The 27,315-nt window shown below is 40.1% G+C and overlaps 2 protein-coding genes across 2 annotated transcripts; both read right to left on the reverse strand.

Moving 5' to 3' along the window:
• Positions 1 to 341: 341 nt before the first annotated feature.
• On the reverse strand, positions 342 to 869 carry LOC135361875 (late histone H2B.L4-like). The gene has a single exon (XM_064573609.1). It carries the CDS (start codon positions 867 to 869, stop codon positions 342 to 344), a length of 528 nt encoding a protein of 175 aa, XP_064429679.1.
• A 4,875-nt stretch (positions 870 to 5,744) lies between these two features.
• On the reverse strand, positions 5,745 to 8,785 carry TMSB15C (thymosin beta 15C). Its single transcript, XM_064574439.1, has 3 exons — positions 8,671 to 8,785; positions 7,115 to 7,231; positions 5,745 to 6,188 (listed from the first exon to the last, which is right to left on the reverse strand). Exons 2-3 carry the CDS (start codon positions 7,212 to 7,214, stop codon positions 6,151 to 6,153), a joined length of 138 nt encoding a protein of 45 aa, XP_064430509.1. The 5' UTR covers positions 7,215 to 7,231; positions 8,671 to 8,785; the 3' UTR covers positions 5,745 to 6,150.
• Between the last annotated feature and the right edge of the window lie 18,530 nt (positions 8,786 to 27,315).

Consider the following 27,315-nt stretch of genomic DNA (forward strand, 5'->3'; position numbering starts at 1 on the left):
ATCATTATAACAAAAATAACCCCCACTGAGGCTGACCTACAGAAATATCTAGCAGAGATGACTGCTTGGGAAAGCCAAGAAAAGCGGCATGGTTAAGGAGAGTCCACAGTTGTCCAAGGAATAAACTGCACTCAAATATAGATTAAAGCAGTGCCGATCCTGTTTGGCTCAAAGTAAAACTACTTTAAATATCTGCAGAATGCCACAACAGGGACAAAACTCAATGCTCTCTTTGGCAGAGTTTGTCCCACTTTTTAAAGCTACAGGTCTTTTCCCGCCAAGTGAGGTGGCTCTGAAAAGAGCCTTTGGTTTGCGAGGTGGTCAGGCGGTCCGGAGGCAGCTCATTGGCGGAGGGTGTACCTGATGATGGCTTGGGTGCCCTCGGACACGGCGTGCTTGCCCATCTCCCCGGGCAGCAGCAGGCACACGGCTGTCTGGATCTCCCTGAAGGTGATGGTGGAGCGCTTGGCGGAGCGGGCCAGGCGAGAGGCCTCGTCGGCGATGCGCTCGAAGATGTCCTTGACGAACGAATCCAAGATGCTCACGGTCTTCTGCGAGAGGCTCAGGCCCTCGTGAACCTGCTTCAGAACCCTGGGGAAGTAGATAGCGAAACTGTTGGGGCAGCGGCGGCGGCGGCGGCGGCGGCGGCGGCGGCATTGGCGCCTTGGCTGCTCGTGCTTCGGGCTCTTCGGGTCCACTTCTGTGGGCTCCTCCGTGCCCACGCATTCGCCAGAAGAGGTCTCACAGCCAGGCTCAGCCATGTGGGGCTCGCCTTCCCGACAGCTCGGAAGGAAGGACAATGGCGGCTGCAGAGGGGCGCTGGCCCGTTTATAGTCGCTGCATTTCCTGACGTCACGGGCAACCTCCATATCTGATTGGACAAAATGCAATGCAGGGAAGTGGGGCTCTATGCCAGGCCGTGTCCCCTGTGATTGCATACCCTCGAGCTTCACATCACATCACATCGGACAATCAGAGAGGGAAATCCGGTGCCCTCTAAACTTCTTGGGACGTCAGTTAGAAAATCTTTGTAAGATGCCACAAAGAGCAAAAGGTCTTCTGAGAATAGCAGCTAACTGATGACTATATAATGAAAACTTTTAAAAAATATCACTCCACATTGCCTGGTTAGCTCAGTTGTTTCAGCGTCTGACTCTTGATTTCTACTCAGATCATGATCTCAGGATGGTTCCACTCAGAAATCTAGCCCCTTGTGGAGCCCCCCCCCACACAGCAGGGTGTCTGCTTGAGATTCTTTCCCTCTCCCTCTGTTGCTCCCCACTATGCTCTCTCTTTATCTCTCCACCTCTCTCTCTTTCTCCTCTTTTCTCAAGTAAATAAATCTTTTAAAAAATGTATCACTCAAATCACCTATATTGTGGAATGTCAATTTTATTCCCTTGGCAGAATGTGACCTTCCTAACCAAAGTTATACCTCCAGCACTATGACTGTGCCAAAAATTGGCCATTTCACCTCTAATCCACATTATACTGGGTGGCCACTATGGCTTGAGGAGAAACTCTGACATAGCTACCAGAGTGCTCCCACAATCAAGGGACCTGCTTACTAACCAGTGTCTTCAGTTATCATAAGAACTCTGTGATTTGGGAAAGAAATGGCAAAACCACCATCTCCAAAATTAGAATATATACAGAAATGAAAATACTTACAGATACAGTTTTAAATCCTTAAACATGTACCATGTTTAAAATTTTCTTATCAATACTTAGATCCTAAAAATACTTTTTTTTTTTAAAGATTTTATTTATTTATTTGACAGAGACAACAGTGAGAGAAGGAACACAAGCGGGGGAGTGGGAGAGGGAGAAGCAGGCCTCCTGCCGATTAGAGAGCCCGCTGTGGGGCTCGATCCCAGGACCCCGGGATCATGACCTGAGCCAAAGGCAGACGCTTAATGACTAAGTCACCCAGGCGCCCCTTAGATCCTAAAAATACTTTAAATGCTAATATTGATTAATACTTATAAGAGCTATTTGATGAAAAATATATATTAACCTAATTCTCTAAGAAACCTCCTTAAGGAGAGAAAGGTTATCAATAAAATGGGAAATATTTTAAAATTAAAACTCCAGGGGCGCCTGGGTGTCTCAGTCATTAAGCGTCTGCCTTCGGCTCAGGTCATGATCCCAGAGTCCTGGGATCGAGCCCCGCATCGGGCTCCCTGCTCGGTGGGAGGCCTGCTTCTCCCTCTCCCACTCCCCCTGCTTGTGTTCCCTCTCTCGCTGTATCTCTCTCTGTCAAATAAATAAATAAAATCTTTAAAAAAAATTAAATTAAATTAAATTAAAACTCCAACACTTTTGGAATTTTTGGTGATACATGCAAACATATTTCTACATGTATGAATGCAAAACAGTTTAACATTTGAACCAAGGAAATTATAAAACCAAACCAATTATAAAAATTGAATCAAACAAAGAATTAAAGAAATAGAGGTCATCAATGAGCTATGGTCCCAAATGACCTGGCTTCCACGGGTGTGTCTTATCAAACCTTCAAGGATCAGGTAATTCTACTGCTAATAAAATAGTTCCAGATAATGAAAAAAATCCCTCTTTCTTATTTCAAGAAAATATAATATGATGACAAAACCTATTGAAGAATGTGTGCTAAACAAATTTCTGAGAAGTCCCATTTATAAAGGAGAATACAAAAATTCTACTTCAAATATTATTAATAAGTTTGGTGTCACATTACAGAAAAGACTTTTTAAGTAAGACAAACAGCTTTACTGCTATTTATAAATAAATAATTTATTTATTAAATATATATATTAAATAAATAATTTATTATATATATTAAATAATATATTTATTTATTATTATTTATAATAAATTACAAGCATCAAACTGGGGGAAACATTGTTCATAAAACAAAATACCCCATATAGACTTTTTTCAACATGACCCCTACTGTGGAGTTCATTTAAATAAATAACCGAGGATCCAAACACAGTACAGAAATGAGCTAAATCAGGAAGCTCATAAAATAGTGCCTTTTTCAAGCTTCCTAGAACTGAATAACTAATCTAACTAGCTCAGATTTATCCAATTCTATTGTTTTCTGGTCTATACTTTTTGGGTTTTTTTTTAATACTCTTTTGTTTTTTAAAATGCAAAGCTTCAGAACCTGCAGTTATGCCTCATGGGATGATGGGAATATCCAATCAGAGTAGCCCAAGCCCCACCCTCCACTGGTTCAGCCAATGAAGGACCTGCAGATCCTGAACCACAGCCATTGGCTCAAAGTGGGAGCAGGTGAGAAGTGTGAACCAGTAAGTGTTCCTGGGTGTTCACCCTTAGAGACTGAGGAGGAAAAATATATAACATATTTATATATTTTATTTATTTATATATATATTTAATATTATATATGTTATATATTTTCCTCCCTTGTTTGTTCAGGGCCCTAAATCTCAATCCCTACTACTAGTGGGTTTATTGGGGGAAAACTATGGCTCTGGTTAGACAGGCAAGTGAATCTAGTAACTAGAAGGGTTGCCCCACATTATATATTTAAGAAATGCTGAGGGGCACTTGAGCGGCTCAGTTGGTTAAGCATCCCACTCTGGATCTCAGTTCAGATCTTGAGCTCAGGATCTTGGGTTCAGGCCCCACTTTGGGCTCCACAATGGGCATGGAGCCTACTTTAAAAAAAAAAAGAAAAAGAAAAAAGAAATGCTGAGTAAAACTACTCTAGGTGAGCAATTGTTTTTCCCATCTCCTGTCTGTATGAGTACTCACTTAGTAGCTACGTCTTTCACCTGCCACCATGTACCTCTCATCTCAGCCTAACACACTGCTCAAGATAGAATCAATGTTAATGAAGCTATTATTAACAGATGCAACTGAACAATGGGTTATTATCCAATCCCAGGTCACCTGACAACGTTCATTCTTTCTGTCAGGCCCTTTGAAATAATCCTAATCTTGTGCAAATGCAGCCTAAATGATATGCAAATACAGAGGTTGCTGAATCTATCATGGATATACAGTATGTTTATCATATTTACAAATACCAGTGTTGAAAGGAGAGCAAATGTTTTGGATGACAGAATCAGGATGCAAAGAGATCTCATCATGAGCAAACTTGAGCACATCAGCAACCAGGATGTTCCCCATTCATGTAAGCTGGATTCAAAGGATAAGGGAAATGTCATCAGGAGAAGCCCTGGAGTTATAGAGGCAGACATACAACAGCTGACTTCAAATATTTGAGGAGGGACAACTACATTGTTTGGGTCTCCAGGACACAGTCCTAGGACTATTGGATAGAAGCTATAGGAAGGCAGGTTTGGGCACAGTGTAAGCAGCCTGTCACAGCAAGAAGCTGAGTGACTCTGCCAGATAATTACTTCAGGCAAGAGGTAAGGTATTGATGACCAACATGGTTACTTCAAACTCTGAAATCTTCTGGCCTTGTGATTGTGTTACCTAACTGACACTTAATCAGAGTTAACCCAACTACTGTTTTACTTATTGAAGTTTATGTTATTGAAAACAGCTTCCACTTCCTGTAAACCCAGTGATTATTTAAGGATGTCAGCCCTTGGAAGGAGATGGTAAGATAATACTTGAGGTTGCAAATAGGTACAGACAGCATAATCACTTTTTGTAGGAAAATATATGAATATTAATAGACCAGTCTGGATTGTCATACACTCAAATATTGATACTTCTAATTGGTGGGATTATAGGTGATTGGTTCTTATAAATTTTAAGTGATGAAAGTATTGTTTAAGGGCAGGTATCAGAGCTTGCTAATTTATATGTATTCCTTATTGTATTAGTTTGAGTTGCCATAACAAAGTACCATAAACTGGGTGGCTTAAACAAGAGGTATTTATTTTCTCACAGTTCTGAAGGATAGAAGTCCCAGAACAAGGTCCTGAAGGCTCAGTTTCTGCTGAGAACTCTCTTCCTGTCTTGCAGATGGCCACTCCCTTGTGTCCTCACATGGCAGGGAGAGCGATCGCTGATGTTTCTTCCTCTTCTTTTAAAGCCACAGTTCTATCAGATTAGGGCCCCACCCTTAGGACCTCAATTAACCTTAATTACCTCCTAAATACTCTATCCCCAGATCCAGTCACATTGGGGGTTAGGGTTTCAACACATGAATTTTTTGGGGGGTGGGGGAGAACAATTTAGTCCATAACACTTATGCTCACCATGAATAACCAATACTTAATTCATTAAATAGTGAATTTTGTTCAGGACAAGGAGACCAAGAGATTCAATGCTGTGGGTCATCAGCAGGTATTAGATTTCTGAGTTTCTGCTCAATAGTAAGATGTGATGTGCTTAGCACAGTGTGTACAAGCATGTGCCTCCTATGCCCTTCTGCATCTATTACCAGCCTTAGGCATCTCCTTCCATTAAATTTAAAAGCACATTTGAGAAAGCAAGACAGCCCAGCTAGAATTCCAGCTCTTATTCACCTTAGATCACCACTTCAGATGTTTTCATTTCTTCATTTCCAAGATAAGGGGGCTAGTCCACATGACCTCTTCTTCCAAGGTCTCGAATTGTATGATTCCAACTCTAAGGAAAAAGCACCTAGCATCACTAAGTCAGGACCCACTGCACCTGGACAGCAGAGAGCCTATCCATGTGAATGATCTGCTAAAGTGTCTTTCCTGCAACCATTTTGTTTGGCTAAAAAGAGTACCCTTGGTACTTCCATTCTTTGGAAGACCACTAGGAATGAATCACAGGAGCCTTAATGTATTGATTTGGTTTATTATTTTATTGCCACATTAGAAATGAAAATAAACTGAAATTCTGCAAACCCATGTCCCTTCATGAAGATTATGGAGCAATGGAGACACCCATTGTAGAAGGTGAAAAGTAGCTTATCCTGTAGGGGGTAGAAGAACATCACACACAAAGGTCATCAATGGTGGGATTATGGACAACATCTGCCAGCTGGAGTTTATGCATCAATGGAAAGTTTACAAAATGAACATAAGGGAACATTGGCTACTCCTGACATCTTAGCCAGGGAGTACAGGTGTGAAGCATTAGAAGGTGCCTAAAATCTCTACAAGCACAAAGGTTTACAAAAAAAAAAGCCCCAAACCGAGACACTCAGGCATTGTTGAAAACTGCTTGTGGGAGGAGATTCCCATCTTATGAAGTTTGAACACACTCTTTCTCCTGCTGGATAGCTGGGGGAAAAAACAAACATAAAAAAATCATTAAGAAGGTTTTTTTTCTAAGATTAAGTTCAGTTTCTTCCCCAAAAGTACTTTTCCAAGTCACTGAAGGCTGCCATACCTGCTTACGGGGGGGGTGGGTGTGTGTGTGTGTGTGTGTGTGTGTGTGTGTGTGTGTAAACCACCTGAATGTTCATTAGAATCTACATCAACTGCAGGGTTTTTTCCCATTTAAGAGGTAGATCTATGCTGTTGCCATTTTTTCCATATGTTATTTTAAGAATGAAGAGGAACTGAAGCATTTTCTTCAGATTTAGCTATCCCTATACAATTTGAAAGATATACCATTTCAGACAATTTTGATTAACTTTCAAATAATGCTGACATGAAAAAATGTGCCCCTTGGTTTGGAGTTTCTCCAGCAGATTGTAAGTCAGGAGGGCAAAACTGATCCCTTGATCCCTGAGACACCTGACTATACCCAAGAGCTGCACTGGTTCTCCTACCTCATCTTGTCATCAGGTAGAGAAGGCCGAAACCACAAAGTTTATACAGCTCTTTAGGGATGAGATCACAAACCCAAATTGTTAGGTGCATAAAAATGGCAAATAACCAAAAATTGGACACAACTAAGATGTTTATAATACTGAGTCCAATATCCCAAGATTGGTTTTAATGTGGCTTTTAGTAATTTTTTTCAACAACCAAAAAAACACAGTTTTTAAAAAATTCTCCATTACTACTAGGGCCTATTTTGTGAGAACCACTCATATGAGCCAGGTAAGAAGCAACTATTTGATATTTTTAGATGTTGCATTAAATACATTGGTACTTTAATTATTGTTTACTTTGTGGCAAAATTTACAAGAAGAGTTTATTTACTGAACCTATCAATTTTCACCATTGTTTGTCTCAACTAGAAAGCCCCCATGACTTACTTTCCTTTGAGGGAAGAGTATTTTTTTCTTTAGTATTAGTTTTCTTCAGTTTTGACCTGTCAAACTTCTCCACTTCAGACAAATCTGGCTTATCACTCATCTTGACTAAAAGAAAGACTGAAAAAAAAAAAAACCATTTAACAAACCTATGTGGTAGAACTATTATCAGACTAAGGAGTAACAGCCAAAATTCTCACATTTAATATTAATGTGTATTTTACCTGCTGATTTTCAACAGGAAACAAGCAGCAGATCTTAGAAATGTGTTTTTATTAGAATACTTTTTATTCCATGTCATTACCCTATTTCTGATAAGCAGTAAATGCCACTGAATCAGGATGCACCAGAAACCAAGATGCTCTAGAAACTGGAGTCAATATGTCTGACTCTTAAAATCACAGCAAAGGTAAAATGAAGGTGATAGAAACACATGAGCAGATAGGGAGAGAAGAAAAAATATGGACTGGGTTTAACCAGCTGATGAATTGTCACAGGAGATAGCACTATTTGAGCATCTTCACTTTCTAGTCAATTACTTGGGGGGGGGGCACTTTTCCTGGGGGATATGAGCAGCACACACAAAAAAAGGGTGGTTAAAAAATTGTACTAGCTTCTTTCCATTTTATCTGCCCAAAGACAGTAGATTAAGGAGCCACAATAAGAGAGGAAAGGGATTTAATCTGATCATAACTAATTACATGTCTCATACTAGCTCCTTATGGTACTGTTTTGTAAATGCTGTAAGAAGACACAACTAATTAGGATCAGACCAAGGACTTCAGCAGAACAGGGTAAACAAATAGAGTTGATTTTTATTTCACCATATTTTCTCTGCAAAGGGAAAGGTTAGGAGATGAGGTGCCCTGTGACCATTCCGGATTTGTCAACAAGACAATAGGAGACCCCAGAGACCGGAAAACAGAGCTGTCCAGCTCGTGCCTGGTCCCACCCTGGTAGGGGTAAGACAGGTCTAGTGCCCAGAGTAGAATGGAGAGGCCCCCAAGCAGCCAGAAGTCCCGAGTGTGCCTCCCTCCCGTCGAGGTCACCCTAAGACCCTCCTCTGACGAGGGATCAGATGCCAATCTCCAAGGTAGGGAAACAGGGACTAACAGATCATAAAAGGCTGGGCGCGTGGGTCTGTTTGTCAGGAGCGGTTTGCTTACATTTTAAAATAACCTTCATCATCTTTGTCGGGCGCGCAGCCCACCTTTTGGCCACAAAGGGGGGACGCGAAGGGCCTGCCCCAGAGGGCCCATTCCGGGCAGCACCGAAAGTCCTGGTCCTCTCAGCCTCGGGCTTGCAGTCACAGCGGACCGGCCGCTCTGAGGGGCCGCCCCCTCGGGCCTCCCAAGGACCCACCCGGGGAGGACCCGGCAACGCGCAGAAGGCGGCGCCGCAGAAGACAAAGGCGCGGACTCTCTAGGAGGCGCAGTTACAAAACGCCAGTCCCGACCCGGCCCCACCGGTTCCCGAGAGGCCGGCCCCCTCCGCCCCGCAGCCGCTGCGCCCTCCTGTCCCCATAGTCTTCTGGTTCCGCCGGGACCGCAGGTCCTCACCTGATGGCCTGAAGACGGGTGAAAGGCCGACGGCTGGACCGACGCCGCTCCACACACAGGACGACGTTAGCCTTCCCGCGCGGAACCCTGCAGTTGTAGTCGCGGAGCAGTCTCCGCCCCCAGGCCCCGCCCCAGACCCCCCTAGCCATCTCTGATTGGATGAGGGAATCCCAGGCCCGCCTCTTCGCCCCTCCCCCCTCCCGCTTTCGTCTTGTAGGCTTGAGCCCGCTGTCTCCCCTCTACTCAGGACCTCTGCCCTGCAAGTGTCTTGATGACTTCATACCGGAGCCGCCTCCCCAGACCCTGTCCAAGCCCTCTCTGATTCTCCGAGGGATCGCCTGCCTGCCTCCCCGGTTTCTCCCACTGTTTTCGTGCTGAGGATCCACTTCCCTCCTTCCCAAGTTTACTCACTCCTCCAAGATAGTTGGGGCCTCGATGTAAGCAAACACTTCTTTCTTGCCCAGTTAGCTTCCAACGTCTGGAACTGGCTTTTTATAGCCATAGAGCCTAAGTACACTGGGGTAACCAAACAATGGTTTGCAAGCAATGCTCAGTGGCATCTGTTCTAATCCTTGGCCAGGTCATGGAGGAGGGAAGCTCACTGAGAGGGTGGGCAGTTCAGAGTCATTCACCCCCACAGCTGAACAGTTCTGTCACAGTGGTGCTCTCCTATGTAAAAGTCACATTTTCGACTTTCTCAGCCACTGAACATGGTAGTAGTCAGTAGGGTAATCACAGGAGGATCTACTGAGGCTCTTCATCTCTATCTCCCCAATCCCTAGCACTTTGCTTGGCCCACAGGAGACTAGGTAAGTACCTGTCTATAAATTGAGGTAATACATCCATGATAGAGCAGAAATTTTGGACAGCAGCACCACCCAGTGTCCATGTTGGGGGAGAAAAGTGAGGATCCAGTAGTTACTTGAAAGGACCAAATGTTCGAGGTCACTTTCTGGATACTCACCCAGAACCTTAAAGCATTAAGGTAAGATGGAGATAAGACTGTCTTTAGCTTGTATCCCATATTTGCCATATGGCTCATGTATGGTGGTAAAGATACTCTACATAGATCAGCACCCACTCTTTCCACAAAGATTTCTCAGGCCCTCCCCACCTCTCTCCATTCATTCCCTTCTCTATGCTCTTGTAGCATTTCCTGTTAATTTGAGAGTTTTGTATGTTTGTTGGAGAAACTTTTAAAGCAGAAAGCCACCCTCATTCAACAAATAATATTTATTGAGTACCTATAGTGTCCCAGGCATTAAATATAATAACACCAGTGTTTCTACCACTCAAATTTGAATATTGTTAACATTGAGTATATTTACTGTTTTTTTAAGAATAAAAACAGTAAAGAAAAATGTAGGTTCCCTTGACCCTCACCCCATGTCCACTCACCCTCCACTTCCCCAGGGGTAGTCCTATCCTGAATGTGAAGTATAGTTCCTAGATCATTTTTTTTATCATTACAGATTTATGTGACCTCTGGTCCTAGGAACAATATGGAGCACTGTATGGACCAGTGCTTTAGGTATAAGACTGAACTTCCATTTCACTTGGGGTAAACAGGAAGTCCCAGACACACACACACCCTTCTGTAGCCCAGACTTCAAAATCTATCTTGAATCTAACTGCCTTGAATCCATCAGAACTCATCTAATAATGATGTTTATCCCCATTATTGTTAGTCACCAAAAGAACTCCAAGATCCCCACAACACCCCTCAACTCCTGCGTATTAACCCCCATAAGGCTGTGACCACATCTCCCCTTTAGTTCACTTCTCACACCCCTCTCCTACTCCCAAAACACAATGCACCTTCAGTAATTCCTCTATATCCCCAACCTCTTCTCTGAATGTGCCCATCATTGTCTTCCCCTAACAGAAATCAATCTTTCCTGGGGACTCTGTGTCCCCTGAAGCCCACTCAAGAGGAGCAGATGATTTTTCTCTCCCACCACCATTGTACTGCAGAGCCTGAAGGTCAAGTCTTCCTTGGTCTTCCTTGCTTCTCATTGCTGCCTTTAGACCATTCCTCTCCCACATCCCTGAAAACCTCTAGTTTTTGACGGCTTGTCACCAGCTAGCCTTCATTTTTGTTGTCATCTACCAAACTTCATCCCCCACCCCAATTTCTCAAAGGTTTTAGCTCCTGGAGCACAGTCACTCTCAATGGTAGTAGTCCCGTCTTTATTCCCAGTGAGCTCAAGAATGATCATTCTGACACACTGACTCCTTCAGTTCCTTGAACATTTCTCTTTTGTGACATTGTCCTTGACCCCACCTCAGCTACACACTCACATGGCTATACCCTAGGCCTTGTCATAGCAATTTTAGCAACCCCTCTGTAATATCAATTTCAAACATCCCTCTCTATGACCATCACCTCTTCTTTTTCCAGCTCACTCCCTTTGGTATCCAGACCCCACTATCCTTCAACCTCACCAGAATCTCCAGTCCTTTGGTCCTACCATATTTTCACCATCTCTTACTCCCTTAATGCCTTCTCTCCCCTCCTTCCCTAGTTCAAATGCCATGGCCAGTCTTTATAGTCACTCATTTACATATACCCTTCACTCTCCTGCTCCTTTCTCAGTTTGTATTGCTTCCCTGGCAAAATCATTACTCTGGCTAAGTCCAAATACACTTCAAGAAGCCTAAACCCACACAGCTAAACCTAGCTGGAGGAAAATACACAACCACATGACTAATTTCAGTTTAAATTCATGACCACAAATGTCAATCAGGCCCTTACTGCTACCAAGCAATCACTCTATAGATACCCAGTCCCTTACTTCCAACACCACTTCAACATCCCAATTCTTCACGTGCTCCTTATTTCACTAGAAAATTTAAACCATAATTCCACAGACACCTATTACCATAATGCTTAACTCACCAGCACCTGCATCTGTATATATGGCCTTCCTGTTGATATCATATATGATTGTTTTGGGCTGAATTATATCCCCCAAAATCCAAATGTTGAAATCCTAAACTCCAGTACCTCAGAAAGTGACTCTACCTCTTTTAAAAAGTAATTAAGGTGAGGGTGCCTGGGTGGCTCAGTTGGTTAAGCGACTGCCTTCGGCTCAGGTCATGATCCTGGAGTCCCGGGATCGAGTCCCGCATCGGGCTCCCTGCTCGGCAGGGAGTCTGCTTCTCCCTCTGACCCTCTTCCCTCTCATGCTCTCTGTCTCTCATTCTCTCTGTCTCAAATAAATAAATAAAATCTTTAAAAAAAAAAGTAATTAAGGTGAAATGAGGTCATATAGGTAAACCCTATTCCAATATGACTGGTATCTCTCTAAGAAGAGATTAGGGCACAGATAACACAGATTGAAAACACAGGGACAAGTCCTAATAGCCAAGGAGAGAGGTCTCACCACAAACCAAACATGCAGATATCTTGATCTCAGACCTCTGGCCTCTGTAATTGTGAGAAAATTAATTTCTTTCATTTAGCGGCACCTGGATGGCACAGTTGATTGAATGGCTGACTCTTGGTTTTGGCTCATGATCTCAGGGTCCTGGGATCGAGCCCTGAGTTGGGCTTCATGCTCAGCACAGAGTCTGCTTGAGACTCTTTCTCCCTCTCACTCTGCACCTTCCCCCTGCTCTCTCTCTTTCTCTCTCCCTCAAATAAATAAATACAATCTTTAAAAAAAAAAAATTCTGTTGTTTAAACCACCCGGGCTGTGGTACTTTGTTTTGCCAGCCCTAGCAAACTAATATAATATTTCCAGATTCTCCTCTAAAGCCAGCCTCTCTCTTTTCCCACTACATTTCTTTCTCTCACACCAATTCAACAATACCACTACCATCTTTCTCCCCTTTATCTCCAACATCATCAATGTTGTGCTCTATATTAGGTCATTTCTATCAGGATACAATCACGCTATTATTTCTTATCTTCACATATATACATTTTCATCATTATATATGCATTATTTTGTATATACGTTCTCTTGACTCCACTCCCCCACCTGCTCTCACCCCATTTCTTTGCTCCCTTTTGATGCAAATCTCTTTTACAGATATACCTGATATACATTTCCATGTGCAATATTTGAAGGCATTGTTTGAACCAATGTTCCTGGTCTAAGACTGAATTCCTCATTCTACCTACATCAATCTGGTGTCAAGAGGGAACCCCAGATGACCATCCTTTCCTAGCCCACTACTCTCTCTGCCTGTTCTCCACCTCACTCAGTCTGTCCCAGCTATTGCCTCTCTACTGTTCCTCAAACAAGCCACACTCACTGTTGCCTAGGGCCTTTTTAATGTCTGTTCCATCTGTCAGGAATGTTCTTCCCCCAGATATCCACTTGGACTACTCCATCATTCCTTTGTAATTGTTGTATCTATTTACTGTTACAATTTTTCACCTACTATTCTCCCTTGAACACATTCCAATCAGGGGTCCACCTCCACTACTCTACTGAAATTTATCTTGTCGAGGTCATGAATAATATCCACATTGTTCAACCCAATGTTTGGTTCTTAATCCTTGTCTTACTTGACCTATCAGCAGCATTTGGCACAGCTGATGAGCCCCTCCTCCTTGGTTCATGGTCTTCACTTGGCTTCCAGGACCCCACACTCTCCTGTTCTCCTCTAATCTCACTGGCTGCTCCTTCTCAGTCTTCTTTACTGGCTTCGTCTCTCCTCAAAGACCTCTTAAAACGAGAGTGCCTCCAGGCAAGGTCCCAAATTCTCTTCTTTTTTTTTTCTTGTTTATTAATTCATTTATTTTTATTGAGTTATAATTGACATTTAAAAATGTATTAGTTTTAGGTGTACAATATAATGATTTGATATATGTATATATTGTGGAGTGATTACCATAATAAATTTAGTTAACATCCATCACTACACATAGTTATGCATTTTTTCCTTTGTGGTGAAAACTTTTACAGTTTACTCTCTTAGCAACTTTCAAATACATATACAATACAGTATTGTTAACTATAGCCACAGTGCTGTACATTACATCCCCAGGACTTAATTTTCTTATTTTTTTAATTTAAATTCAATTAATTAACATATAATGTATTATTTGTTTCAGGGGTACAGGTCTGTGATTCATCAGTCTTATATAATACACAGTGCTCATTGCAACACATACCCTCCCCAATGTCCATCACCCAGTTATCCCATCACCCCTCCCTCCTCCCCTCCAACAACCCTCAGTTTGTTTCCTAAGATTAAGGGTCTCTTATGGTTTGTCTCCCTCTCTGCTTTTGTCTTGTTTCATTTTTTCCTCTCTTCCCCTATGATCCTCTGCCTTGTTTCTTAAATTCCACATATCAGTGAGATCATATGATAATTGTCTTTCTCTGATTGACTTATTTTGCTTAGCATAATACCCTCTAGTTTCATCCACATCGTTGCAAATGGCAAGATTTCATTTTTTTGATGGCTCCCAATTCCTCTTCTTTCCAACCTACTCACACTCCCTTGGTGGTCTCTTCCAGTCCAATGTCTGTAGAACCATTTCTATGATGACAACTCCCAAATTCATGTCTGCAGACCAGGACTGTATCCCAAACTACAGTCTAATATATTCAACTACCTACTTAGCACCTCCACTCAGATGTCTAATAGACATCTCAAACTCAAAATGTCCCCAACAGGGGTGCCTGGGTGGCTTGGTCAGTTAGGCATCCCACTCTTGATCTCAGCTCAGATCTTGATCTCAGGGTGGTGAGTTCAAGCCCAGCATGGAGCCTACATTTTAAAAATGTCCCAGACTGAACTCCTAATCTTTTTCTCCTATAGCCTTCTCTATCGGAATTGATGGCAAGTCCATCAGCCCTTCTGCTCAGGCCAAAAATCTTGACATCATTTCAATTCCTCTCTTTCTCTCCCACTACACATCAATCCATCAGGAAGTCATTTTGGTTGTACTTCAGAATGAATCCAAAATCCAACCACTTCTCATAATCTCCATTGCTACTTATAAGGTCTAGTCCACTATCATATATCGTCTGAATAACAACAATAGCTTTCTAAAAGTTCTCTCTGCTTTCATCCTTGATCTCCTATGCTGCATCTTAGCACAAAATGAAGGTGACAATTTTAAAATATAAATAACATCATGGTACTTCTGTGCTGAAAATCCTTCAAAGATACTTAATTCCACTCAGAGGGAGAGCCAAAGTACCTACAAAAGCCCTACATTTTCTCACTCTCCATTATATCTCTGACCTTTCTATCTGCTCACTTCATCACTCACTCCATTACATCTGTGGTCTACCCTACTGTTCCTCAAACAAACCAGGCTCACTGTTGCAATAAGTCCTTTGCAATGTACCTCTGGAAGGAGTGCTCTTTTCCAAGATATCCGTTTGATTAAACTTTCTCACCTCCTTCAAGGCTCAAATCTCACCATTTCAATGAGGCCTACCTGAATTATTCTATTTAATACTGCAACCTGTCCATCCCTGTTCTATCTGCCTTACCTTGCTCTGCTTTCATCACTAACACACTGTACAACTTATTTACTATGTTTATTGTTTTATTTCAGCTTTCCCCCATTGAAATGTGAAGTCCATGAAGGCAAAGATCTCTATTTTTTCACTGATCCCAAGTAACTAGAATTGTGCACAAAATGAAGATTTGCTAAACCAAATTATTTTCTGGTATTTTCCCCCCTTTCCTGCCATGCTCTGAAAGACTGCTCACACCCTGAGATGATTAAAATATTTACTCACTTTCTTCTAGTCCTTTCTTGTTTTTATTATTTACATTTAAATATTTGATCCTTCTGGGGTGCCTGGCTGGCTCAGTTGGATGAGCGTGTGATTCTTGATCTTGGGGTCATTAGTTTGAGCCCCAAGTTAGGTGTAGAGGTTACTTGAGTAAATTTTTTTGAATTAAAAAATATTTGATCATTCTGGAATTTATACTACAAGTTCTTATATAAAAATCAGCTTGGGGCTCCTGGGTGGCTCAGTCAGTTAAGCATCCAACTCTTGATGTCAGCTCAGGTCATGATCTCAGGGTCATGAGATTGAGCCCTGTGACAGGCTCTGCAATTAGCAGGGAGTCTGCTTGAGATTCTCTCTCTCCCTCTCCCTCTGCCCCTCCCCCGATGCTCTCCCTCTCTCTCTCTCTAAAATCAATCAATCAATCAATCTTTTAAAAAATCAGCTTTTTTTCCCTCAACTGGTTATCCCATTGTCTTATAGCATTTATTTAATAATTTGTTCTGTTTTCTGGTGATTTTTGCATCACAACAAATTATACCACACTGTGTATAATCTTCTACAACTTGCTCTTTTCACCCAACATTATGATTGTTTAGATTTACCCATGTTTATACTGTAAGATATATACAACTATTTTAACTGATATATAATATTCCATTTTATGAATATCCTATAGTTTATTTATATATTGCCATTCTTGTGGACACTTAAGTTGTTTCCTTTTTTTCTATTACAAACAATGCTGCAATTGATATTATTGCTATAGTTTCCTTTTATTCTATAGACACGTCTCCTGGAAGTGAAATTGCTAAATGACAGAGTATGTGCATCCTCAACCTGACTAGATTGCCAAATAGCTTGCTTCAGTAATTGAACCAATTTACATGCATATCTGCAATGTAGAAGAGTTTCCACTATCCCCACATTCTTGCAAATAAGCATTTCCAGATTTCTCTTTACCAATCTAATGGGTGAAAATGAGCATTTTCCTGGTGTTTGAATGCACTTCCCAGATTATTTCATGAAGTTAGCATGTTTTTTTCTTTAAAAAAAAAAAAAAAACCTGGGGCGCCTGGGTGGCTCAGTTGTTAAGCATCTGCCTTTGGCTCAGGTCATGATCCCAGGGTCCTGGGATCAAGCCCCACGTCGGGCTCCCTGCTCAACGGGAAGCCTGCTTTTCACTCTCCCACTCCCCCTGCTTGTGTTCCCTCTCTCGCTGTGTCTCTCTCTGTCAAATAAATAAAATAAAATCTTTAAAAATAAAAAAAAATTAAAAAACCCTCCCAGAATCATAGCATTTTATTTTATTTTATTTTATTTTAAAGATTTTACCCATTTGAGAGAAAGAGAGTAAGAGAGAGCATGAGCAGGGGGAGGGCAGAGGGAGAAGCAGACTCCCCACTGAGCAGGGAGCCCGATATGGGACTCCATCCCAGGACCCTGAGATCACAACTTGAGCCAAAGGCAGACACTCAACCCACTGAACTACCCAGGTGCCCCAAGGTTAGCATGTTTTTATAGGTTTTCTGGGCATACATATTTCCTCATATGAATTGCCTTCTGATGTACTTTACCCATTTTTCTTTTGTCTTTTAGTATTGCTTCTTATGTGTGCTTTACATATTCTATAGCCTAATTATTAGTCTATAATATATCTTGCAAAATTTTTTCTTCATTCATATTTTGTTGGTTTGCAACAAGTATGTGTAACTGGAATAAGCCTGTTAGAGGAAAAAAAATGACTTTTGGTACACATGCAACTCAACTGGTGGGAACCATGTATAAGAAAGTATACTATTAGACATGTTTTCAAAACATTTTATTTAAGTATAATATACATACAGAAAAAATAATCATATCTTAAGTATACATCTTCATGAATGTTCACAAAATGAAGACACCCATATAAACAGCCCACAGATCAAGACACGGAACATGACCAGCCCCCCCAGAAGCCTCTCTTGTGCTCTCTTTCAGTGATTATGCCCAAGGATGTTAACCACTCTCCTGACCATTTTGCCTCCTTTGTATTTTAAGTAAATGAAATCATTCTGCATATACTTCTGTGTGTCTGGCTTCTTTTGCTCAATATTAGTTTTGTGAGATTCATTTATGTTGTTGTGTGTATTTGTAGTTAGTTTGTTCTCCTTTATGTACTGCATTTCAATATAACACTATTTGTTAATTCTAATGTTGATGGACATTTGGGTTTTTTCTAGTTTGGGGTTATTATAAATAGTGCTGTTACAAGCATACATACCCATGCCTTTTAGCGAATATACATATGCATTTTTCTTGAGCATATATCTCATAAGACATGCATATGTTCAGCTTTAGTAGGTACAGCCAACTAATTTTCCAAAAAATGTGTACCAATTATTTGTTTTTTAAGATTTTTATTTATTTATTTGACAGAGAGAGACACAGCGGGAGAGGGAACACAAGCAGGGGGAGTGGGAGAGGGAGAAGCAGGCTTCCCGCCGAGCAGGGAGCCCTATGCGGGGCTCGATCCCAGGACACTGGGATCGTGACCTAAGCCGAAGGCAGATGCTTAATGACTGAGCCACCCAGGCACCCCAAGTGTGTACCAATTATTGATTGTCTTTTGACTTTAACTTTGTCTTTTATTATATAATTTTTTAAAGATTTTTAATTTAATTTTTGACAGAGAGAGATACAGTGAGAGAGGGAACACAAGCAGGGGGAGAGGGAGAAGCAGGCTTCCCGCTGAGCAGGGAGCCCAATGCAGGGCTCGATCCCAGGACCCTGGGATCATGACCTGAGCCGAAGGCAGATGCTTAATGACTGAGCCGCCCAGGCACCCCTTTTATTATATAATTTTTATGAAACCCAATGTATCAGTCTTTTTCTTCAAAAGTTGTGTCTTGTTCAGGAAATCCTTCTCTGCTATGAAGACATTATGATTTTTGTCTATATTTTTAATTGGCTTTAAATTTTGGGTTGTGTACTTTAGGTCTTTTATACATCTAGACTTTGTTTTGTAAAAGGCATGGATCTAGATTTTTTCCATATGGGAGACCAATTGTCAATCATATATATTAAATTATCGATCTTTTCTTCACCCCTTTGCAATGTCACATCTTTCATATACCAATTTCCCATATCTGCCTTTTCTAATTTTGTAATCAATTTGTCAATTTCCACCAAAAAATGAGACTTTAATATTTTGTTTGGAATATTATTGTATTTATGGATTAATTTGAGAATAATTGCTAATTTACTGATATGAAGTCTTCCCATGCATGAATGCAGTATTGTTGAGAGAGACAATCCACCATGGGCCCTGAGCATCCCTACATGTTCTTGCTGAATATACAAAAAATGCAAGTCCTTGACAACTCTTCATCTGAGCTGTTTGTGGTGAACAACCTTGAGGGATGAGGAAACATCTCGCCACAGACAAAGAGTAGGCTTGCTTCTGCTTTCTATAAAAGCGAACTCATTGTTCCTCTCCTATAATGCAATTATATGTACAGTAATCCATCATGGGTCCTTTACAAGTCCCTTGTGGGACTTGGAGGATATTGGGAACAGACACAAACTAACATGAAGCTCTGACTACTGCTTTTGCTGTGTATAATAAAAATCCTTCATCTCTCACCCAAGATTCTCATGTTTTTTGCCAGAATTCATAAACCTAGGCAAGTTAATCTGTTAGCTTGTAAATAGGGTAAAATCCCAGACCCTGTGTAGTTCTTAACAAACATTTCTCCACTTTCAGATATTTTCAAAGCTTTCCTTTAGTGTAATTTTACACTTATGCATAATGGCTTGTCCATCTTTGTTAGCTATCTTCTTAGCTGCCTTATAGATTTGGGGACTACCACGAAAGTTTTATTTTTCTAATGAATTTTTTAATTGATTTTGAATTCTACATCCTTGTTACATGTCACTAGTGTAGCTACTCAAGTGGAATAATGTATTGTTTCCCTCAGTAGACTGTTGACTTCTCTTAAGAGCAGAAACCATGCCTTATTCATGTCTATATTCTTCCAGTGAAACATTTAATTCAATTAACATTTATTGAACATCTACTATGTATCAGTTGCTAAATAAGGAATAGAGGCATGTAACTATAAATTAAATAAGGTGCCTGCTCTCAAGGAATTTACAAAATGTGAAGCAGACAGACACATCCACAAAATATTACCATTAAGAAAGTAATATTATGTATCATAACAGAGAAATAAACAAAGTACTATGGAAGTAGGGGCAATTCATTGTGACTTGGAGGATTCTGGAAGTTCTCATACAATAAGTAGTGTTTGAGTTGGGCCTCTAAAGGTAATTAGGATCTAGACTGGTGCAGATGGAAAACAGGGGAAGGGAGATGACTTCTCTTACCATGCCTGGCATTCAAGGCCTTACACAATTCAGCCCCAAGCTACCTTTCCAACCTCAGCTGTTAAGTTCTTCAAAAATTAAAAATTAGCCTCTCATAGATTAACCATCTTTCAGATTCATAATCTTTGAGTTCTCACCACATTGCTTTACATTATAGCACAATGATTAAAAGTGAAATATCTAGAATCAGACAAATTTGGATTCTGGCCCAGGTTCTACAACTTACTGGCTATGAGATTTGGGGCAAATGAAAACTAGTTATGGTGCTTATCTCATAGGATTGTGTGATAAATGAGGTAATTCTTGTAAAGCTTTGGTATAGTACCTGGCACAGAACATGCACTTAATAAACATTAACTATTATGAATGTTACCTCTACTTTATCCATCTCTCTGGAATTAATTCTAAAGTCAATTAAAACACATTTATTATAGGTGCATCTGGGTGGCTCATTCCGTTAAGTGTCTGCCTTTGGCTCGGGTCATGATCCTAGGGTCCTGGGATTGAGCCCCACATTGGGCTCCTTGCTCAACAGGGAGCCTGCTTCTCCCTCTGCCTGCCACTCCTCCTGCTTGTGCTTGCTCTCCCCTCCCCCCCTCTCTCTGTGTCAAATAAATAAAATCTTTTTTAAAAAACCCACATTTGTTTCCCTCTACCACTATGTGTAATAGGTAGTATTAGGTATCATGGAGAACACAAAGATGAATAAGACCCTCTCTCTGCCCCCAGTGACCTGTCAAGTAGAAGATATAAAATACATACACCAAAAAATCATGAGGCAAGCCAAATGAAAAGTCTTGGATACTCACTCTTGCTTTCCACAGCATGAAGAAGTTGGACCACATGATCACCAAGACTATTTCCAAGTCTAACATTATGATTCTGTGACTTCTATGATTGTAAGTGATACATCAAGGTTACTAATTACCAGGGAAAAGTGAAAAAGAGGTTAAACCAAATTCTACCTGGGAGAGTCCAGGGTACCTGCATAGAGGAAATGACATTGAGTTGTGTCATGATATATGGGTATCATTTAGTGAGGGAAGAAATGGGGGCAGTGGAATTCCAGGCAGAGGGGAAATAAGAAAAAAGAGAAGTATAGGGCACACTCAGGGAATATCCAGCAGTCTTGTGTGGTTAGAACATCAGGATTTAGAATGTTTAAGTAGGGAAAAATAAGGTGGAAACGGATGTCAGATCATGGAGAACCTGGAATGTCATGTTAAGTGGTATGGATTTTATCCTATAAGCTGTTCATGTTAGAAGGTGATAAGGAGTCCTGTTAAAAAGAGTTGTGGCAGTTGTTTAATTATAAAATAATGAAAGGTTGAACAAGGGCTGCAGGTCTAACAGTACGGGAAAAAAAGGATAGAAATCCTTTGGCCTTTTCTGTATACTACTTTGTGTATATTATTGAATAATTTTTAATCAAATGTTTCTTGAGGGCAGGGATCATTCATTTATTCCGCAAACATTTATTGAGCACCTACTATGTGTGAGACACTCTTCCGGGCACTGAAAATACAGTGGTGAATGAGAGGGTCAAGATCCCCATGTGTCTGACTTATTTCACTTATCATAATACCCTCTAGGTCCATCCATCCTGCTGCAAATGGCAAGATTTTCATTTTCTATGGCTGAGTAATTTTCCATTGTACATATATACCACATCTTCTTTATCCATTCATCCATCAACAGAAATTTAGATTGCTTCCATAGCTATTGTAATTAATGCTGCTATAAACGAATGGAATGCTGGAAGTATCAAAAAATGATGATACTGCTAGAAATGGGAAGACTAGGGACAGCTTGGTAGAGGAAATAGCGAGTTTGATCTTTGGCATATTAACTTTGGGATGCCAATAAGATATCTCTGGAAATGTCAAGTAAGCAGTTGCAAATAGACATTTTGAGTTTTTTTGTGCTCCATCCCACAGTTCTTCTCAGTTAACATAGTAATTTGTTTTAGGCGTATTGTTTGTTTTTTGAAAACTTAATAAAATATTGGCATCTTTATAGATAATGGTATGTTATATTAATTGATATATACTAAATTAAGAATGTCAATATGAGAGATCAACACATATAAGCTATTAACACAAGATATATATTCTCTTTTAAAGCAAAACAGAAGAACATTACCTATAAGAAACTCATTACAGTCCCATTCCTGAGAATTATCTTTACTGTTAGCAATTTTGAAAAAATTCAGCAACTAATAAAAATCCAATAAAAGATATGCTAAGCACTAAGAAAAATGTAAAATTTTGAGAAACATTAAAATTAGAATCTCAACCATAATTTTTGCTTACATTAAAACTCAACAGTTACTTTTGATAAAATTAAAATCTAAACAATTTTTATAGAAAATAAAATCTCAGCATCTATTTTTGTAGATATTGATAAGAATAGTTAAGAAACTCTTGAAGAACAAGTATGAAGTAGGAAGACTTTCTCTATCAGATATCAAGACTTATTACAAAACTGCAGTAATTAATGCAATGTAATATTGGCACAAAATTAGAAAAATAGATCAATGGAGTATAATAGAGAGGCCACAAATAGTCCTAAGAATATATGAACACTTGATATTTGACAGAGTTGGCATTGTGAATGAGTGAGGAAAGGAGAGATTTTTCAACAAATGATAATTGGAGCAATTGAGTATTTTTAAAGAAAAAATAAAATTGGGCCTCTAGTCTTACACACTGCACAAAAATAATGCCATATATATTAAAAAACCTAAGTTCAGGGGCACCTGGATGGCTCAGTCAGTTAAGCCTCTGCCTTCAGCTCAGGTCATGATCCCAGGATCCTGGGATCAAGCCCCACATCAGGCTCCCTGCTCAACGGGGAGTCTGTTTCTCCCTCTGCCACTCTCCCTGCTTGTGCTCTCTCTCGTTCTCTCTCTCAAATAAATAAATAAATAAATAAATAAATAAATAAATAAATAAAATCTTTTAAAAAAACCCTAATGCAAAAGGCAAAAATTTAGAAATTTGAAATGTTAAAAAAGAGAAAACATATTCCTATTCCTATTCATATTAGAATATCTTCTGTTGTTGGGGATAAAGAAGGATTCTTTGAAAAGACGCAAAGAGCACTATGTACAAAGAAAAATGGTTGATAACTTTGACTATATTACAATTAAGAACCCTTGCTTATTGAAAGAAACCATCAAGAAAATTATCAAAACATAAGAGACAAAGTGGGGAAAGATATATGCAACACGTATAAAGGACAAAGGACTAAAGTTAAGATCTATAAATAACTCCTACAAATTAATTTGTAAAAGGCACACTACCCAAAAGAAAAAAATTGGCAAACGTCTTGAACAAATAATTCACAAAATAATAAACCCTAATGTCCAAAAGGCTTTTGAAAAGATGTTCAACATCATTAATAATCAGGAGACTCAAATTATGAGAGGCCATTTTACACTTAACTATATTGGTGAAAATTAAAGTCTAATAAATGTTGGTCAGCAGGGGGAGCAATAGGGAATGTTAAATATGGCTGGTAGGGGTGTAAATTGGTACATGCCATTAGGAAAATTGAGGCACAATCTACCAACATTGAACGTGCCCATACCCTATAAACCAGCAATTCCACTCTTAGGTAAATATCCCAGAGAGGCTTATGTTTACATATGCTACCAAGAATATTCATGGTAGTACTGTTTTTCCAACAGTCAAAAAGTAGAAAAAAATCAGAATGTCCCTCAAAGTTATCATGGATAAATTGTGGTATATTCACACAATGGTACATACAACAATAAAAGTGAAGTAACCAAACAAGATACCACTACACACCTATTAGAATGACCAAGATTCAAAACACTGATAATACCAAATGTTGATGAGGATGTGGAGCAGCAGGAACTCTCATTCATTGCTGGTAAGAATGCAAAATGGTACAGCCACTTTGGAAGACAGTTTGACAGTTTCTTATAATATTAAACATACACTTACATACAATCCAGCAGTTGTTCTCCTTGGTATTTATCCAAAGGAGATGAAACCTTATGTCCACACAAATACCTGCATGTGGATGTTTATAACAGTTTTATTCATAGCTGCCAAAACTTGGAAACAACCCAGGTGTACTTCAGTAGATGAATAGATAAACTGTGATACATCCAGACAATGTAATATTATTCAGCATTAAAAAGAAATGAGCTATTGAGCCACAAAAACACATGGAAGAAACTTAAATGAATATTACTAAGTGAAAGAAGTATATCTAGAGAGTCCCCAAGATGGTGGAGTAGTAGGAGGACCCTAGGCTTCTCTTGTCCCATGAACTCAACTAGATAACTATCAAATTATCCTAAGTACCCCAGAAATCGGCCTGAAGGCTAACAGAACAAACTCCACAATTGAAGGGAGAGAAGAGGCCACATCAAAGAAGGTAGGAAGTGCTGAGACACGGTTTTAGGGGAGAAACAGATCAAGGCTGCTGCAGAGGGGAGGGAGCTATGGTTGCAGAGAAGGGCTAGAGAGGAGCACACAGGGAAACACACAAGGAGAAGGTTTTCCAAAGCCATTGGCTTGGAAAATGAGAGGGGCTGAATTTTGTGAGTTCTCGCAAACAGCAGGGCTTAAAGCCTGGAGTTTTAAAGGTCAGTGGGCTTGGCTGGGATAGAGCTAGGAGGGCACTACCCTGCTCCTGGAGAGAAGGCAGGAAAACAACCTGGGGGTAGACAGTGTGGAAACAGTTATCTGGCTGGGGCCCACAGTGGGGAAATTATTTTCTCATCTCAGAAAGCATCCCTGGGAGGATTCACAGATACCTTTCCAGGAACAGAGGAGCTGGCCAGTGCCATTTCCCTCCCCTGCCCTACAGCATAAAAACAGACTCACCCGTTGGAGGCAGTGCAGCATGGACTGGCTGTGTAACTTGCTTGCACCAAGCCCCACACCCCTGTGCTCTGGCAGGACTGCCTTTCTCAATCAAGCTTGCCTCAGTCCCAGTACAGTGGGCTCCTCCCCCAGAACAACAGCACAAACACCTGTCCACACCATGTCTCCCGACCAGAGAGTTCTGCAGGGCCTCAGTTCTGGTGGAGTTGGTGTCGGGTCTCATTTCACAAGTAGACCAGAGCACACTAGTTAAAATTTGCCACATTCAGGCCATGGAGCAAACACAGCCAACAGCAGGTAAGGAGAGCCTCTGCAGACAACTGGCCTGAAGGACAGAGCAGCCAAAACATAACAACGGCAGAGCACATGCAGCACACACCAGAGACACTCCCTGAAGCTCCAGGCCCTGGGCACTACAAGACTTCTTCTTTATAAGGCCATTACTTTCAGAAGCAGGAGACATAACTGGCTTTTCTCACACAGAGAAGAAGGCAGAAACTTAGGCAAAATGTCAAGGCAAAGGAATTTATCTCAGATGATAGAACAAGATAAGTCCATGGCCAGAAATCTAATCAAAACAGATACAAGTAACATTCCTGATGAAGAATTTAAAGCAACAATCAAAGGATACTCACTGGGCTTGAGAAAAGAAGACATCAGTGAGACCCATACCACAGAAATAGTTAAAAAAGGAACCAATTAGAGATGAAGAACACAATAAATGAGATTGGAAACAGGCTTGATGCAATGAATAGCAGGTTGGAAAAAGCAGAGGAATGAATTATTGACCTAGAAGATAAAATAATGGAAAATAATGAAGCTGAACAAAAGAGAGAAAGAATTATGCAACATGAGAATAGATTTTGGGAACTCAGTGACTCCATCAAACATAATAACATTTGTATTGTAGGAGATCCAGAAGCAGAAGAGAGAGAAAAGGGGGCAGAAAATTTTTTTCAATAAATAATACCAGAAAACTTCCTTGATGTGGGGAAGGAAAAAGACATCCAGATCTAGGAGGCACAGAGAACTCCCATGAAAATCAACAAAAGCAGGCCAACACCAAGACATATTGTAATTAAATTTGCAAAATAATAGTGATAAAGAAAAAAATCTTAAAAGCAGCAAGACAAAAGAAGTCCTTAACTTACAAGGGAAAATCCATAAGGCTACCTGGAGATTTCTCAACAGAACCTTGGCAAGCCAGAAAGAACTGGCATGATATATTCAAAGTGCTGAATGAGAGAAATCTGCAACCAAGAAGACTCTATCCAGCAAGGCTAGCATTCAGAATAGGAGAGATAGAGAGTTTCCCAGACAACAGAAACTAAAGGAGTTCCTGACCACTAAACTACGCCTGCAAGCAATATTAAAGGGAACTCTTTGAGTGGAATGGAGAGACCAAAAGTGACAAAGACAAGAAAGGATCAGAGAAAATCTCCAGAAACAATGACAAAACAAGTAATAAAATGGCATAAATATGTATCTATCAATAATTGCTCTGAATGTAAGTGGACTAAACGCTCCAATCAAAAGACATAGAATGGGTAAAAAAAAACAAGAACCATCTGTATGTTGCCTATAAGAGAAGAATTTTAGACCTAAAGACAGCTGCAGATTAAAAGTGGTGTGGGAGGGAGAAACAGCATGCAAATGGATGTCAAAAGAAAGTTGGAGTAGCAATACTTATATCAGACAAACTAGACTTTTTTGTTCTTGTATTGTTTTTACCCTGCTCTGTTATCAGTGTGGTACTGGCCTTATGGAATGATTTTGTATGTGTTCCTTCTATTTCATTATTTTTATTTATTTTTTAAAAGATTTTATTTATTTATTTGACAGAGAGAGACACAGTGAGAGAGGGAACACAAGCAGGGGGAGTGGGAGAGGGAGAAGCAGACCCCCTCCCACAGAACAGGGAGCCCGATGCAGGGCTTGATCCCAGGACCCTGGGATCTTGACCTGAGCAGAAAGCAGATGCTTAACGACTGAGCCACCAAGGCACCACTATTTCATTATTTTTAAGATTTTGATAAAGGTTGTCATTAATCATTTTTTTTTAATGTTTGGTAGAATTCACCAATTAAACCATGTGGTCTTGGGCTTTTCTGTGCTGGGAGATTTTTGATTCCTAATTCAACTTTCATTCTTGTTATTGGTCTAAGAAGATTTCCTATTTCTTGGATTCAAGATTCATGATTCAATCTTGGTATCTTGTGGGGTTTTTTAGGAGTTAATTTGTTTGTTTGTTTTCTAAATTATCTGGATTGTTAATATATAATTGTTTATAGTAATCTGTTATCACACTGTGTATTTCTGTGGTTATCTCTTGAATTGTTTTCCATTTCTCATTTTGGCTTTTGAGACTTCTCTCTTTTTTTCTTACTAACTGTAGTTAAAGCATTGCCAATTTTGTTTGTTTTCTTGGAAAAACTGGTCATTACATTCAGTGTTATGTTATTGTTTACTCTGGTCTCTATTTTATTTATTTCTGATTTTTTCTTTGTTATTTCCTTCCTCTACTAAATTTCTTCTTTTTGTATTTCCTTGTGGTGTAATTTTAAGTTGTTTATTTGAATTTTTTTCTTAATACATGCATTTATAACATAAATTTCACTCTAACATCTGCTTTTGCTGCATCCCATAAGTTTTGGAATATCATGTTTTCTTTTTCTTTTGCTTTGAGACATATTTTGATTTGCCAT

The sequence above is a fragment of the Mirounga angustirostris genome, unplaced genomic scaffold (genome assembly GCF_029215605.1).
Source record: "Mirounga angustirostris isolate CCGP_5_RB_7025 unplaced genomic scaffold, mMirAng1.0.hap1 SCAF_11, whole genome shotgun sequence".
In the NCBI taxonomy this organism is placed as follows: Eukaryota; Metazoa; Chordata; class Mammalia; order Carnivora; family Phocidae; genus Mirounga; species Mirounga angustirostris.

Excerpts from the sequence above, each read along its gene's own strand:
- LOC135361875 (XM_064573609.1), bottom strand. The coding sequence starts at position 869 with ATGGAGGTTGCCCGTGACGTCAGGAAATGCAGCGACTATAAACGGGCC.
- TMSB15C (XM_064574439.1), bottom strand. The coding sequence starts at position 7,214 with ATGAGTGATAAGCCAGATTTGTCTGAAGTGGAGAAGTTTGACAGGTCA. Across the intron at positions 6,189-7,114 it reads TACTCTTCCCTCAAAGGAAA|CTATCCAGCAGGAGAAAGAG; the intron begins GTAAGTCATGGG and ends TTTTTCCCCCAG.